Source organism: Thermobia domestica, chromosome 4, assembly GCF_964235325.1.
Source record: "Thermobia domestica chromosome 4, izTheDome1.hap1.1, whole genome shotgun sequence".
NCBI lineage: Eukaryota > Metazoa > Arthropoda > Insecta > Zygentoma > Lepismatidae > Thermobia > Thermobia domestica.
Window position 1 is genome coordinate 331709369 of NC_137457.1, and position 17027 is coordinate 331726395.

The 17027-nt window shown below is 35.4% G+C and overlaps 1 protein-coding gene across 3 annotated transcripts in view; it reads right to left on the minus strand.

Annotated features, from left to right (window-relative positions):
* Window positions 1–2853: 2853 nt before the first annotated feature.
* The window catches only part of LOC145684462 (peripheral plasma membrane protein CASK-like), a 547766-nt gene continuing 533592 nt past the window's right edge, over window positions 2854–17027 (minus strand). For all 3 annotated transcript variants that reach the window (XM_081756883.1, XM_081756882.1, XM_081756885.1), the window contains 2 exons: window positions 14352–14717; window positions 2854–2970 (listed from right to left, as the gene is read on the minus strand). In XM_081756883.1, the coding sequence (XP_081613009.1) occupies window positions 14520–14717 (198 nt within the window). In that variant the 3' untranslated portion in view covers window positions 2854–2970; window positions 14352–14519. The remainder of the gene's footprint in view (window positions 2971–14351; window positions 14718–17027) is intronic.

A 17027-nucleotide genomic window follows, 5' to 3' on the forward strand; every position in this document is an offset into this window, starting at 1 on the left:
CAATATGATGTGCTTATTTCGTATATATATATATATATATATATATATATATATATATATATATATATATAAAACTAGATTTAGGGGTAGTTCAAAAATTTTATGACCCCTGATCCAAAAGATCCAATATATTTCAGTCAAAACTTTTCTTGTAGAACTTATATCTGGAGAACTACATATAGTGTAGCCAAACCTAACTATAACTTAACTCAGTATGATGTGCTTATTCCACAGAAAATACGAAAACTCTATTTAGGGGCCGTTCAAAACTTTTGTGGCCCCTGATCCAAAAACTAATTATTGGCCAAGATCGCAATCTTTTGATTCATTTTTTGGATCATTCCTAAAAGTCTTGTTTTATTCTAACAAGCACGCAAACTATAAGACACAGGAATACGAAAGGCATGTGGAACACATTCCAATGCTTCATATAAAAGAACCCTCTGAATTAAGCATATGATCATCCAGTAATTAGTACTTTGACTCCAGAGAATTCAGATACTCGGTATATGTCTATAGTGAATTAAATCTCAGTGCCACTCCACTTTTTTCAACGTCTAAAACAGCTACCAGTGAATCACAATGAAAATGTCTTTACATATTTATCTTCTCAGGTCGCTTTTGAGTCCCAAACGTCGTATTCAAGCATAGCATTTATATTGCAATATTTTGATTTGTAGAGTCTAATAAAAAGTCTGGGAGCCCTTCACCGTTTTATTATGAAAATAGTGTCTTATAAAATTATGGTCAATGTTATGGTAAATAACAGAAAGTTTTTATGAGATGTTTTTCACGAAAAGTGGCTTCAGATTCAAAAGGTAAAATGTTCTAGCCTACAGTGGCATCGGACGGTAACTCAATGGATATAGCCCTTACTCATCACAGTTTCAGAAGATAGTGTAGTTAACCCACTGCCTTTGCTCACTGAAGCCCAGGGGCGGATTCAGGACCGACTTCTGGGGAGGGGGCGGTGGGTTGTCATAATGCTACTTTTAAGGGCTCCAAACTCTAGGATGGATTTTATTTATATATATAAAATAAGAAAGTTTCCTCTTCTGGGGGGGCGATCGCCCCCTGGATCCGCCCCTGCTGAAGCCTAAGGAGTAGGTAGCTATAGAAATACTCCTTTGCCATGACGGCTTCAGGAGTTGGGATTTATCGTAACCCAAGGTGGTCTCGCTAGATAGTATAGGAAGGTTAGCGATCAGCACTGGAACTGAAGTCTCTGTCCACTTGACGTCCTCTTTATGAATGTCCTCTAAAGGGGAAGTCTGTGAGGAGAGGGTCGGCCATCTTCGGTTTTCTTCGGATCCATCTTCGTGTTCGTCTTCCATCGTCTGCTGGTGTTTATGTTTTGAGGATAATAACATGTGTTCGGGTTGAAGCATGTGTTTATAGTAGTTACTTACACGTGAGGACATGGAACCTTACAATATTTATTATGCCAAGAACAGTATCATTAAATCTTCCTTAGCAATCAGATATTGGACTTTTCTTCATTACAGCTTGTCTCTATCTCTCGCAAGATTCTGTAAGTAATTAATCTGGGATTGAGAAGTTCACTAGTTCGATTCATGATTGAAGCTCTAGTATCTCGTAATTTTTCACAGGGTTACAATAGTATAGCATTGGTTATATAAAAAGAAAATAGAATAAACATGCAGAACCGGTTCTAGTACTTTGACACTTTAGGGGGAAAATATCTCGGTGCCTCCTAACTTACTGACATTAACCTTTTTCTAGACAAAAGATACCCTCCTGACCTCAGCGATGCAACCTGGGGCACTGGGGCTTAGCCCATCTCCCCCCTGACCAACAAAACCAAAACGCTCCCCGACTACACCTGATATTGGCATCGCACAATAATTTTTCTTATTCCATTTTATCTTCAAGTGGTAAAGCTTGATTTCAAAATTGCGGTACATAATTTAATTTTTAGTACAAGATAAAACACCAAACTATTTAGTATTTGACAAATAATCTGAGAATAGCAGCTTGACATATTCTTATAATCTTATCATAATAACTGCAATTCACAGTGTTTATGAGATGTGCATATGTGTAGAATGAATCAACAGTCTGTTGCTTTAGAATAGAATATTTAATTTTGACAAACAGTCAAGCTGTTGTCTCGAGTATTATACTTGGACATTTTGCAAATCTCTTAAATCGATGTAAATTAAATGAAAACACAAAAACTTGGAAGTAAAATTTAATTTCGTGCGTTCTTTTGTCTGCAAAGGTTTTTACAATGTCCTCAAAAGATAGCTTTGAAGATAACTTATGCTCTATGGATATGATCCTAAAGTTGGTGAATCGTTGTTGTCCTGTTAAGTTTCTGAGGTATTTTTAATGACTTTTAGTTTGCTAAAACTCCTTTCCTTACCTTATAGTGAAAATAAATATTTGCAGCCACAATCCGGTGACCGGGACACAAGCCCCGTTTGCTCCCCCTTAGTTATGTCACCAACGTGAGTTACAGCTTGCTACCATACATGTTTCTACATAGCTTGTTTATTGTTCTCCCTATTAATTACGAACTCCACAAAGCATTAAAAGAAATTCACCTGCCGCCCCGCCCCTAAAGTTAACCACCCTACGCGGCTGCAAAGTTCACCTATACGCAGGGCCATGCCGTGGAAAATCAGCGCCCGGGGCGAGAGTATACGACGGCGCCCCCATACATATATTCCAAGCAATTTTTCCTATCTTTTTTCCTTTTTCCTCCAGAATTTTTCGCCCCCTTACTTCGGCGCTCGGGGCCGTCGCCCCGCTCGCCCCCTTCCACGGCATGGCCCTGCCTATATGGACGAATGGACCCCGAAAATATGACAATAAAATTTGTACTTACCTCAAGCAGAGCGTGCAATTGTCTGTCTTCTAGCACAGATTGCAAGAAGTCTCTGTCTTTGAGTGGTGCTTCTTGTAAACAGTGAATGTCGTCTAAACTATCCAATACGAGGCTCACGGCTCCTTGAAAGAAACAATGAGGTAACTTACGGAGTGAACAACAAACAACAAGGAATCTTATTACATTTTGTTGAATGTACGGGAGTTAATGTATACACACAGCAACACATTGCTTGAAGTAAAGATGTATCATTGTATTTAACTTTAGGTTAGATACATTTCGCTTATTTATAACTAGAGTCAGTTTTTCTTTTAAATGTATATTAGTATATACGAATGCATATTTTGAACATTAATGCATATTCTAAGAGTATTTGGATATTTCTGCACATATTTGAACTAGGGATGGGCAAAACCGGTATTTATAAAAATCGGAAACCGGTTTCGGTTTTTCACCGAAACCGGTTCAGTTTTCACCGAAACTGGTTTCGGTGAAAACTTTTGAAAAACACTTAAAACTATTTCAGTGGAAACGGATTCGGTTTCCGGAGAACAACGAAACACTATTATGATCAGAAATAGAACAAATTTTGAAAAAATCTGGAACAGGTTTTGAAGAATTCGTAGGTTTTTCGTATTCGTAGCTGTACTGAAACTGTAGTATCATGTATATTGAACATCCCTTTACCTACCATCTAAATCAGTGATCGCCAAAACGTTCATCGCGAGCTACTAGTACTTCGTGGGGACATTTTTGGTAGATCACGTTAACGCTCCGGTTGACTAATCTTGATTCCTCCACTGAGCTGACGCTAACGACAGGGGGTGCTGACGACAACAACTGCTTGTTTCTCCCGCACAACTACTATTGTCAGCCTTATCTCACAGTTGATTGTAGACGCATGCAGTTGTCCACGTTGTTTTTCTTGTGTATATTAGACATTTGCTAAACGTTATGTTTTTCGTGTGTATATTAGACATTTGCTAAACGTTATGTTTTTCGTGTGTATATTAGACATTTGCTAAACGTTATGTTTTTCGTGTGTATATTAGACATTTGCTAAACGTTATGTTTTTCGTGTGTATATTAGACATTTGCTAAACGTTATGTTTTTCGTGTGTATATTAGACATTTGCTAAACGTTATGTTTTTCGTGTGTATATTAGACATTTGCTAAACGTTATGTTTTTCGTGTGTATATTAGACATTTGCTAACTTGGATACTTTGATTTTATATTTACTAGAAATGTAAGTTTATAGGCAATAAATACATGTAAGATTTGAAAAAAAACGTTGGTAGTTCTTTTGGTTGGTAGCTCACAGTAGGATTTAAAAATAGTACGGTAGCTCAGAAGCTGCACAAGTTTAGCGACCACTGTTCTGAATAATGGAAGTATTATTATCAAGCATCCCTTTGAAACAAATATAACTGTTGAAATAATTAAACGTCTGAAAACTAAAGGAGCATCCCTCTTCATGTCACTCGAACTTCTTAGAAAACAGGAATATGTCTGAGGAAGGCTATGTTACATAGTCGAAACTGTTACACATATATATATTCCTAATATATATATATATATATACTGCATTGGTCAGTTGGAGTTTTATTAGCAATTAAGAAAAACAACTTCTTTAAAGTTTGTCTCAAACGAAACTGAAAAAACAAAAACCAAAAAAAACTGGATATACGATCCTTTGCCTACATTTAAGATTAGGTAAGCTGGAATCAATCAAACCAGTCAATTAATGAGTGTGAGATCAGTTAACTTCTGCCAGATGAATGTTTCGAACTATCTGTGCCACTGTACAGATATTATCCAATTACATCAGTTGATGTTGAAAGATCATTTTCGGCCTACAAACTCATTTTAATGGACAATAGTCGAAGGTCAGGTTAGGTTTGGTTAGATTACGTTAGGGCTAACTACTTGCATATTTACATTCATATTCTCTTATTTGCGCTTCCAGCAAGTATATATAATCTCTACAGCAATTTGCATTTTTTACAACGTGTAGTACGATTCCATTCTTAAATGACACAGAAATTAATTACAATTCCCTTACGTCAACTCGTTTCTCCTGTAAATCTTCTATTTTTTACGTACTTGTGGATCCCTTCAACTAAACATACTCCCCTTTAAAAAAAACAAAAAAAAGTAGTAATGTGCAGTAAAAATTCATTCTACCCTCAGTAAATATTATGAACAAGGAATTTGAGATGAATAGGCTGTTTTTTCAAGTATATATTTTGCTTTTATAATGCATATTTTTTAACTTTTAAGTGGACATTTGAATGCATATTTTCAGATTTTTTTCGTGCATATAAATCTGAGTTGGTAACATAATTCGCGTACAGTTTGACACGGTATTTTGTAATGTTGTATGATTATAGGCAAATCAAACCGAATGATTAAATTCAGACAGAATGCAAACTCTCTCAGTAACATAAATAACAATCCTACTTACTTCAAATACTGACTTCTGAATGTTCCTTGCACTTTTAGGCTTTCGGCTCTCCCCTGAATCCTTGTTCACGAAGAATAAGAATAGGAGTAGACGAATCATCCAGAATACATAAAGAAATGGACTAAAAGAAACAAACAATTTGACTCGCCATTTCATAGCAACCCACACCGCCACCTGATAAGCTGTCGAAGCTTGTAAGATGTCTGTATCTTCCACTATGAGTCTATTTCTTTATAGACGGGATGGATTTTTTGATATTTGTGAATTTTAGTAAGTGTTCTCGGGCTATCGTCCAGGTAAAGGTATTGACATTCGATGTTTCGAATGCAGACATTGCATTCATCTTCAGGGATTGGAATGAAGAGACCGGAGACGTGAGCAGGTATATATATGGTGGCTATTTAGGGCCAGACCTATGAACGGGGGCAATGTGATTGGCTGAAGGAAATGCTGGCTTCTGATTGGCTGAGAGAAGCTGGCTCCTGATTGGTTGTTGTTGTTTTGACGGGCATTTCTCCATACCATACCACGGTAGTAGAACATCATCAAATGGAAAAGAAGAGCATCACCTGTAGATGGCAATTCTTCTGTTTTGCCAGTCTTGGAGAACAAGATGTTTTGAGTTGAATCTACAGAGTGTATGCTGTGTACATTATATATTCTGTAAATGAAAGCTTCTGCAGAGTGAATAGTATCTTCTGTGAATTTACCAATACCTAAGTTCTTCAGTAGGTCAAGTATTCTACAATAACCGCTTTGTGTGATTTGCAAAATACGGTGTGGTATCAGACCCAGTGAATAGATGAAATGCAAGTATTGTTGTAGATAAACCTGTAGTTCCTTGAAAACATTACGAATTGGTATATAACGTTGTCTCTTTGATGTTTTTGCCACCATCCAAACCAGAGATGTGTGTCTACGCGTAAAATACTTTACGTTTACGTGTCAACTATGCGTGGACAATGTAAACAACGTAGACTATGTAGAATATGTCAACAACACTTAATTTAATATGGCATCGTGGACAATAACGGAGCTTTATTTTGTCGTTACCTTGCGAAATTGCGTACAAAATAAAATGCCTAGACCAGCGAATAGTAACTTTCGAATACTTAGTTTCGTCTTGATGAAGGAAAATGAAAAATATTATGCATTTTGTAAAATATGCAAGAAAAAATTGGCAAATACATCAGATTCAAGACTGAAAGCCCACAGGCGAGAATTAGTTTTGTAAATTTCATTATAAAAGCAGTGCTCGAAGTGAAAAATCTAAGGAAGTGGTATGTGCAGAGCAGAGTAAACATACAGATTAGATAATTCCCTCTATTTTTTATGTTAGTCGTTTCCCTAATCTTTCGCTTCACCGAAGCAAAACAACTGAATGAGGAAATATGAACAAACGAGCAACGAAATTGTTCCTTACATTTGATAGTGATTGTCTACATAGTCTACACGGGAAAGGTGTAATGTAGATTACGTATAGATTACAGTAGACAATCGCGTAGACGTAAAGTTATAGTTTACGGCACATTACTGATCCAAACATGTTCCCATTACGCACACTCGTAGTGGGAACCAAAAATAGGAGAACATCGGTGTTCCGAGATGGCACAACCACTGTCCTAAATTTGCTGTTTAAAGGTATGCATCACAAGTCTTGTATTCGCTTCTTCGTGTGTTGATTTCAGCCTATTTAAATCAGCTAAGCTTTAGATGAAAAAACTTCTAATTCCTCCATGATCCCTCAAGCAACTACAGTCTACTACAACTACAATCACCTGATCTTTTGCCTACAATTCTTTGGACAACAAATTGGCTACATCTGATTTATCTTCAGGCAATGTCAGAAAACTGGTCCAGTTATTTGGGAGTGGCACACTACGATAATCAACAACGCGTCTAATTGGTCTACTGAATTTACTTTGCCAGTTTTAAGTAGTACCCTTGGTAGGGTATTCTATATACCTACTGAAAACATCTATCTGTTGAATCCCATAATCTGTTTTCATTACTGATCTGACTTATATATCAGCCAGGTCTTGAAAGGTTTGTATATGTTCAGGCTTTTCCAAAGCTACTACAAGTGCTTGCCTATCAATGATGGACAAGAAAAGATTTTCATGGAGTACAACTGTTTCAGGACAGTTTATTCCTTCTGTTATCACATCTGCAAGGACCGACTTGTTCCCTATGCGTAATGTATCATTCACTTCTGCAAGTGACACGGAGAGTGTTATCACATCTGCAAGGACCGACTTGTTCCCTGTGCGTAACGTATCATTCACTTCTGCAAGTGACACGGAAACAGAGTGTTCATGTTTTAGAACAGATGGCAAATCAACTGGTAGATTAGCTTCATATGTGGTAATTAGACCTTAGAGAACACTTCTGTCTGCCTTCAGAATGATTTTCTGAACTTTGTGCTTCAGATTCTTTAGCCACTTCATATAGACATCGAAATGTTGGTGCACTTATTTTTCAACTTGTGCGTGAACGAAATGAAATATTCGGTTTTATACTCAATAGGTTATTGACATAGTGATTTAATTCCTTCTGTCCCAGGTCTTCAGTATGATGTAACAAGTATTGGATTGAACCATTTCCCATACCCCTTATTGCAAAATTTAACAATAATCGGATATGCAACTGTGGAAAATACATTAAAACTCTGAAAAGTCGATAGCAAGGTACCTCATCATTATTTTCACGCTTTTATTTTGTGACATAGCTTCATTGTGCTTATAACAAAGGTTAAACATTATATGTGTGTTTTCTGCTACATGAGAACTCAGATTAAAGGACAAAATCCATCCGCAAAGTGCTTATATTGTCTTGGTAATAGTAATTATGCCACAGCCTTTCTTCTCTCTTCTGTTTATCCACTTCATGCCTTGCTCGGATAATCCTGGTTAAGACCCTTGACAAAAAAATTACTCCTTTTGAAACACTGATGACACGGCCGCTGGAAGTTGATGAACGTCAGCTAGATATATAATACCGCATTTTACACACGCAAAGTAGTCACATCTCTTAAAGTACGGCAACATTCGTTGGAAAGATTGAAGATAGAAATCCCATATACTATTAGATTGTCCGAGTAAACTGCAATAGTATTGACGTAATGTCTATGTACTGTGACCAGAATGTTAAATTGACATCCCCTAGTCAATTACTTTTTTTTAATCAAAAGATCCAATATATTTCAATTAAAAATTTTTCTTGTAGGTCTTATATCTGGAGAACTGGATACAGTGTTGTGGACCCAAACTATCAGTTAACTCAGTATGATGCGCTTATTCCGTAGAAAATACGAAAACTCGATTTAGGGGCAGTTCAAATATTTTGTGCCCCTGATCCAAAAACTAATTATTGGACAAGATCGTAATCTTTTTTGAGATCATTACTAATTTCTTTTTTACTTCTCTTTGTCCAATTTTTATCCTCCATGAACATAGATCTACGAGAGAGCGAAAAGCTTAAAAATGCAAGAATTATTCAGGGAATCAGAACTTGAAGTAACTGAGAAGCAAAAGAATTAGTTTAATTGCAAATGTCGAAGGAAAATTTATTTCTTTAATTTACAATGGGTTGATATAAAGTTTTACAATAAAGTTACACCTCTTACATGTTTGGTATCTTATAAAAGACAAGCCAATAAGTTCGTTACTTCTTACATTGTAAACTTTCTGCTGGCACAAAGTATATTAATTTTAGATAATCACATTCAAAGCTTCAGAAATTGAATATTTGGAAAAACTTCTTTAGGAGAGCCCTTGTGCTTTCAGATCTACCTGGATCAAGAAATCAATATTTAATAAAAATCGGACAAGAAAAGGGTTTCCAAAAGTCTTTATTACTGAAGTGACATAAGCAGGTACGGTAGGAGATCATTGGCAACGACCATCAACCAACAACAAGGGCCGAGGTTGACAAGTGGATTGTTATCTCACTGATTCCGCGTATTTCAGCAAAAAATAAGAAAATACTTTAACAATATAACATCAAGGCCTCAGAAGTTCCTCCGAAATCCATAGGAAAATATATTTCAAATTTTAAGGCAATTTTTACTTATTCCCAGCAAATAGCAGTGTTTATCGGGTTAATTGTCTAGGTGATAAAATACATATAGGTCAAACAAAAAGGAATATTTGTACCAGAATACCTGAGCACATACACACATTGGAATCACGTAGCTTACAACAATTATCCGTATTGGCATCTCATCTCAAAGACAATAACCACAACAATGCTAAGTCATGTTTGATAGAAAAATCAAAAACAGCAACTGAACGGAAAATTAAAGAAACCTATTACATTCATAAAAAGAATAGTTTAAATCCTTTTCGAATTGTGTTTTATTACATCATCTGTATAAGCAAATGAATTGGTTAAATTTTCCTTAATTTCAAATTAATCAAGCTTGTGACATAACTAAGACTGTACATAATCTGTATAAATGAATGGACTGGTTAAATTTTCCTTTATTCCAGATTGATTAAACTTGTGACACAACTAACACTGTACATAATTTGTATAAGTGAATAGGTTAGCCACTTTGAGTCACAGTACTCTAAAGATATCCTCAACTAGTGTCGGACTTTATTTATTTTTCACTTTCTTTGTAATATTCAGTGCATGTGAACTCGGTACTAAAGCATTGGTACAATTGCATATTAATAAATATGTAATTATTATTATTATTAATTCATTTCAAGCATAAAGACAGTGAAAAAGTATCACTGTGTATTGTGTACATTAATATTTTTTGCGTATCACTTGACATAGTTGCGTTATAGAAATTACGTTATATAATAAACTTAAAAAGGGTTTCTTACTATTCAAAAATAAATAAATAAATAAAATAAAATAAAATAAAATAAAATAAAATAAAATAAAATAAAATAAAATAAATAAACACGTTAGGTAACAAGAAAATACTGAAACCTAGGAATCAACAGATAAGAAGAAAATTTGTTAAAACTTTATGCCTCACTCGACACATTTTGATGCCAAGAACTACATTGAGCTAGTTGAATTAACGGAATATAAGCTATTATCTTTCCCCAATTATGTAAAGTTTGACAACAGAAATATTTTAACATTTATGCAAAATAAAACTGTATTTAAGTTTTGAATTTATAAACTTCTCCTACCACCTCAAATAACCAAAAGTATGTTAAACTTCTCACAGAGTCCACCGCGAAATTGTGCGGACAAGATAACAGAAATAGCTGTATTAGAGAAACATTGCAATCTTTGATGCCTAAGTTAGAACGGAAATCCGATTTCAAGATGCCGTTCCTGACTGATAATGGTGAAACAACATAATTTAACATGCTCTAAGTGTTGGATAGTTCGGAAGGACGTGGATTAAGCTCAAATTGTAGCCAATTCCATGTGGTGAGATCTGGGTTTTTACCGAACATAATTTGGAGACATGGGAGAAAACCTGCAAACTAATGATTTCATCTCCAATTTGAATATTTAAAATCACTCTCTAGATAAGATTAGTAAAAATGGCATTGTATATATTATTAATACAAGAATGCGTTTGTTTGTAATACTGTTTAAATTTTTTTCCACCGCAATTCACTAATTTTAGGACATATATATATATATATATATATATATATATATATATATATAAACTCTAAATGTACTGCTGTAATTTCAAAAATAGTTTTATCAGTAATAATCACTTAAAATAAAGTAATTTCATATTATTAGAAATTGAAAAACTGAATCTTTAAAGTTTGAGCGTTAAAGCAATAATTGGTATTTTTCTTTTTCTCTCTCTCTTAATGAACGAAAACATCAATTTTAGGCACTTTGCGCGAACTGAAGATAAAACATACGAATTTTTCATGTTTTTTTCCCTTTTATTAACACATGAACACGCAACTTTTCCGCACTATTAGAATTCAAAACTCGAAAAGTCACCTTTTTTCGACCTACCCTACAGAACATAAAGCAATATTTCGAAAATTCTACACTGAAGAAATTGCTATGGTGAGATTTGGTCTCCCAAGGTTTTGGATGACGAGATTTCTCCCTACGCGAGATTTGGTCCCTAGAGATTCTGACTAGCCGAAGTTTTTGCCTGAGGACTTTGGGCAGCAACGTTTTGGTCACGAGGTTTCGATACTCAGAATATGATAGATTCGGGGAAGACGAATGTTCAATCACTGGTTGAAAAGATTGGTTGGAACTCACTATCATTGCCCGTAACACATTTCCTGTCATTGCTAGGGCTGTTGCTAACACCTTTCCGCAGTGTAGTAGTGGGATTGGCCGAAGACCATCTCCTACTTTTACCTAACGGTAGAAGGAACTCCTCTAGCGAGTACCGCATCTCCCGTGTCAGTACTGGAGCGTTAAGGTAATTTTATTTCCTCGAGTAGTGTCAGGAAGCGTCTCAACACTACCAGGTACCAAAACCCAAGGTTTGACGACAACCCAGTAGAGCCCAGCCCAATCTGGAAGCTCTTTGAAAGCAGGAAAAGGCTCAAGCCCAGCCTCTTCTTATGTTACAGGAAAATTCCATGTACATTATCGGAACTAATGGTATATACAAATTGTTCATTTGAGAGTTGGATAAACCTCTCCTTCCCTGGCAGGAGTTCAGGAAACACCAGAATGCTGTACACACAATTACTTAAATTATGTTTTATACATTAAATATCTGTAACTACAAAAAATCTGTAGTTGAATTGACAATAATTCAACCCGGATCCTTCACATACCAGATAGAGATCTACAAATTGAGCCACCAGCGACACTAACAGCTTGTTTTGGCGTAGTTTTTCTTGATATTCCATTATGATTTTGTACCTTTTGGTACATAATCTATATGAACCACACAGTACTTCAATGTATATGAAGTAATTTATTCTGTAGACAATATATTAACACGCTCAGAAATTCTTACAATCATTTTAATTACAGGTACCTGTAATTCCTGAAGACATATTGCACGGCTCTCTCCTGAAGCCTTGATCACGAAGGTTAAAAACAGGTTAAAAAAATAATGAAATAATCAGGAAAGTAAACTAAACGTATTCACAAAGGTGGAGCACTGTGAAGAAATACATTGTCCGAAATTCTGGTCGCTCATCCAATGTGACTCATTTCGTTAAATGAGTGACCAAAAGTTCGGACAAAGGTTTTTTATAAGCTGCTCGACCCTGGTGAATTTGTTCCTTTTACTTTTCTCATGTTTATTATTATTATTATTATTATTATTATTATTATTATTATTATTATTATTATTATTATTATTATTATTATTATTCGCTGTTTTTAATTTCCATGATCAGGGCTCTAGAGGAGAGACGAAAGTTAGGAAGTGCAAGGTGTTTTCAGGAATTGCAATTACTTGTAAGTAAAATAATAACACTTTATTCTGGTTGTTATGTTAACGTTACTCAGTAGTTGAATGCATATGAGATCATTTATTATAGTTTTATGTTAGTACCACACAATACTTACAAAGGGAAAAAGAATACAAAATCTGGTGTATGTTTTACTTTCTATAATAATTACTCTATATGAGATTGACTGATCACTCTTTACTCACCTGAAGATGTGACTCCATCTGGGCTGGGACCTGACAAGGCCATTCCGATTTGATGAACTCAATTGCCGAAAATGATTGCTAGCACTGGATTCAGCACCAAACGAAACAGAGAGAAAGAGTGTGTTTAGTGGCAGACCGTATACAGGGTGAGTATTAATAAAGGCAAAGTGAGAAGATAGAACGTAGAAAATGTCTAGAAATGCCATGTTAATTTTGAAATGAGTAGAGATTGAGGTAAAATGTTGGACATGAGGAACGCATGTAGAATTTCACTGAATAGGCGTAATGTAAATCATGGGGAATATTTGAAAAGCCGCCATGTTGGAATTAGCGCAAGAAGAATATACGGGAAAGGGGTCATGTGACATATAGCTTTTGACGCACACCGTCTATTGAAATCAATAGTTGCAAATCTGGATGTGTTCTTCTTTCGTCCGTATAAGAATTGCGTAACATATATAACAGACACCGCTTACTGTCATTTGCGGTAACGGAACAACTTCATTAACTAGCAATCACTCACCCACTTCCAGTTTACAGTACCAGAGGTCCAAGCTATGATTAGATATGCTTTCTACAAAACTGGATATTTATTTGCAAACAGCACCTGCCACATTTATGACATCTGTCGACTATTGCTTCAATTTCAATACCGGCGACAGCTGTGACGAGCCCGATTGTCCATCTTTATCGTTTTTCAAATGTGCCACTGTTCTCCATTTTTGTATCAACAACACAATCATTCTTAAGGTCCATAACATTTGCAATTAAACAGAGGTCTCAAACTGTATTGGCCACTATTGATTTCAATAGACGGTGTGCATCAAGAGCCATATGCCACATGACACTGTTCCCGTTATTCTTCTTGTGTTAATTCCAACATGGCGACTTTTCAGATATCTCCCATGATTCACATTATGCCTATTCAGTGGAGCTCTACATGTATTCCTCATTTGGCCTCAATCCCTCTACTCGTTTCAAAATTAACGTAGTATTTCTAGACATTTTCTACGTTCTATCTTTTGACTTTGCCCTCATTTATCTCCCACCTTGTATACGGTGTGCCACTAAATATCCTCTTTTTCTCTGTTCCTTTTGGTGCTAAATCCAGCTAGCAATAATTTTCAGCAATTGAATTCACAAAATCGGAATGGTCCCTTCCGAGTAAACAGAGGTTCGCTTGGGTGACCAAACGGCAGCTAAAACGGTACCTTTCTATAATCTATTGTACTTTCTATATTTTTTGCTCTATTTGGAAACTGATTGATCACCCTTTACTCACCCGAAGATGTGACTTCATCCTCTCCGAAGTCCGAAAACCCATCGCTGTTGGGATCTGAGTAAAAGGAAGTCCACTTGGGTGACGAAACGGCAGCTAAAACAGCACCTTTCAATAATCTATTATACTTTCTATATTTTTTGCTCTATTTGGAAACTGATTGATCACCCTTTACTCACCCGAAGATGTGACTTCATCCTCTCCGAAGTCTGAAAACCCATCGCTGTTGGGATCTGAGTAAAAGGAAGTCCACTTGGGTGACGAAACGGCAGCTAAAACAGCACCTTTCAATAATCTATTATACTTTCTATATTTTTTGCTCTATTTGGAAACTGATTGATCACCCTTTACTCACCCGAAGATGTGACTTCATCCTCTCCGAAGTCTGAAAACCCATCGCTGTTGGGATCTGAGTAAAAGGAAGTCCACTTGGGTGACGAAACGGCAGCTAAAACAGCACCTTTCAATTTCCGCCTAGCGTTAAACTTCCTCATTTCATCCACCGTATCAGTTAAGTGAACTTTTGGCACGCTTTTGTCTCGATCCTGTAACAAAAAAGATATTTATATATGTTAAACCACTTGTTCATACATCACATTAGCCTTGTCTTTGTTCTGAAACACAAACATATTGTAAAAGGGCTTACCCGCTTGTAATGATCTGAATAGACTTTGAAAGAGATGGCTGAAACTCAGCTTAAATATAGAACAGACTATGTAAATTCTACATTCAAAAAAATTTGTCGTAAATTAGATAGAACATAGTCAAAAATCACGAAACATTACTGCAATAGTGAATATGTGACGAATGTGGAAGAATGTAATAGTGAATAATCTTTGAAGAATGTGGAAAAGTTAAATAGTGAATAATCTGTGGAGAATGTGGTATAGCAAATAGTCTGTGAAGAGTGTGAGAGTACTGTTAATAGTCTGTGATGGGGCATGAGGATAGCCGGCTTTGGCATGAGTCAAGAGTTCGTGTGAGCAAGAATGAAGTTGAAATAAGCACGTAGGCATTTCATAAGTACTGTGAAGAATATTATTTAGTAGCATGGAGATAATAATTACTAAAGTACATTTGAAGTTTGTGTGCATGTACCCGTATTCGTAAATAAAGAGTAGCTTAGTTTGGAAGTAGTTATTTTTAATAGTAAAAGTTATAGCTGTATAGCAATTACCATTAATGTCAATGTAAAATCAATGAAAAACAAATAATTCTGTACTTATCTCAAAAACCTAAAGAGGGAGACGCTGAAACTCAGCTTAAATATAGAACAGACTATGTAAATTCTACTTTCGAAAAAAAAAATGTCCTAAAATGAATGGAACATAGTCAAAAAAATCACGAAATATGAACATTAAAGTCAATGGTAAATCAGTGAAAAAAAAAATGAAGTCCACATATCTCAAAAATTATAATAAGATGGCTAATTGAAAGCTCATTACAAAGACATAATGAAGAGCTTAAAAGCGATGTATAGCACGTAAGGTAAATGCGGATGAAACATTATCAAAAGTCAAGTTGTTTGAATAAAATCAATAACGAAGTTGTTTGTATATGCTTCTTCTGCGAACTACCTAGGGTGCCTCACGCGGAGGTTACATGGTTGGAACATTACACATCTTTTTTGGATTTGGAACCTCCAGACTCGATTTACCACCCAACATGACTTTTGTCCTAATCACATGACACAGTCTGGTGCTTATGGCAAAACGGATAGGTCCTTTTCATACATTTTTGATACAGTAACTGTTTCCCCGCGACTTAGGTAAATAATACGTTCTGTAAATCTTTACGTAACTTGAATTTTACGTAAATTAAACTTGTAAAATGCTCAAGTTTAACTTCATAAGAAATTGCAATATTTATTTTATTTATAAATCACACGTCACGCAGCAGTATTTACGCAGATTTAAACTATACAAGTATGAAAAATATATAATTATAATAACGTAATATTTGACATGCAACTAGTTTGAAATATTCAAGATTTATTACGTAACTCCAAATTAACATAAGTCGAGGAATTATTTATTGCATTTATTTGAAGAAAAAAATATACGTTTTATGTATATTCTTGATATATTTTTATTTTTAAATGTAACGATATTATCAGCCACATGTCTATTTTGACAGAATTACTTTAAATTAGAAAGATAAATGCTCTATATTCAGAGTTTTATGAATTTTTACGTGTTTTTACTCTGAAAGACACTATACTACTAACTGAATACCGGTATGAGATTTTTCAAACGGTGCTATAGATATTTTTAATTTGAATGAAATGCAAATAGTTTGACACAGTGTTCGAAGTGGAAAAAAAGGCAGAGGCGGTATGTTTTATTACGATTTTGATTCGACATACTTTCTATCTAAATGTTGAAATACAATGAGGGTATGTTGCCTAAAAGATTGCGTTCCTATTTACATAACAACTGAAAATCACTGGAGAGATTCTCCGTAGTTACGGGGGCGTACACGAAGAGACTTTGATCCCCCACCAACAACTTTCTGAAAAAAATTACAATATCCCCTTATGTTGTATTACAGAGAATTATACACGAAAACAAAAACAGGGCTTTTATTAACAATTTCCTGCGGGAAAACTTCTGAGCCCCAAACCTTCGGAAGATCCGCCCCCACAGCAGACAACTCCTAAATCCGCCAATGTTCAAAACACGAGATTTATATGCATTAAGGCAAGAAGACACACACATACATAAAAAAGAAATAATTCAATGTGACACATCAAAATATACTACATGAACTTCTTTGAAGACACCGCATTTTAAAAACAAAAGGTAGAAAAATGATTAAAATGTCGGTGTTGTCAACTTAGAAATTATTTCTACATA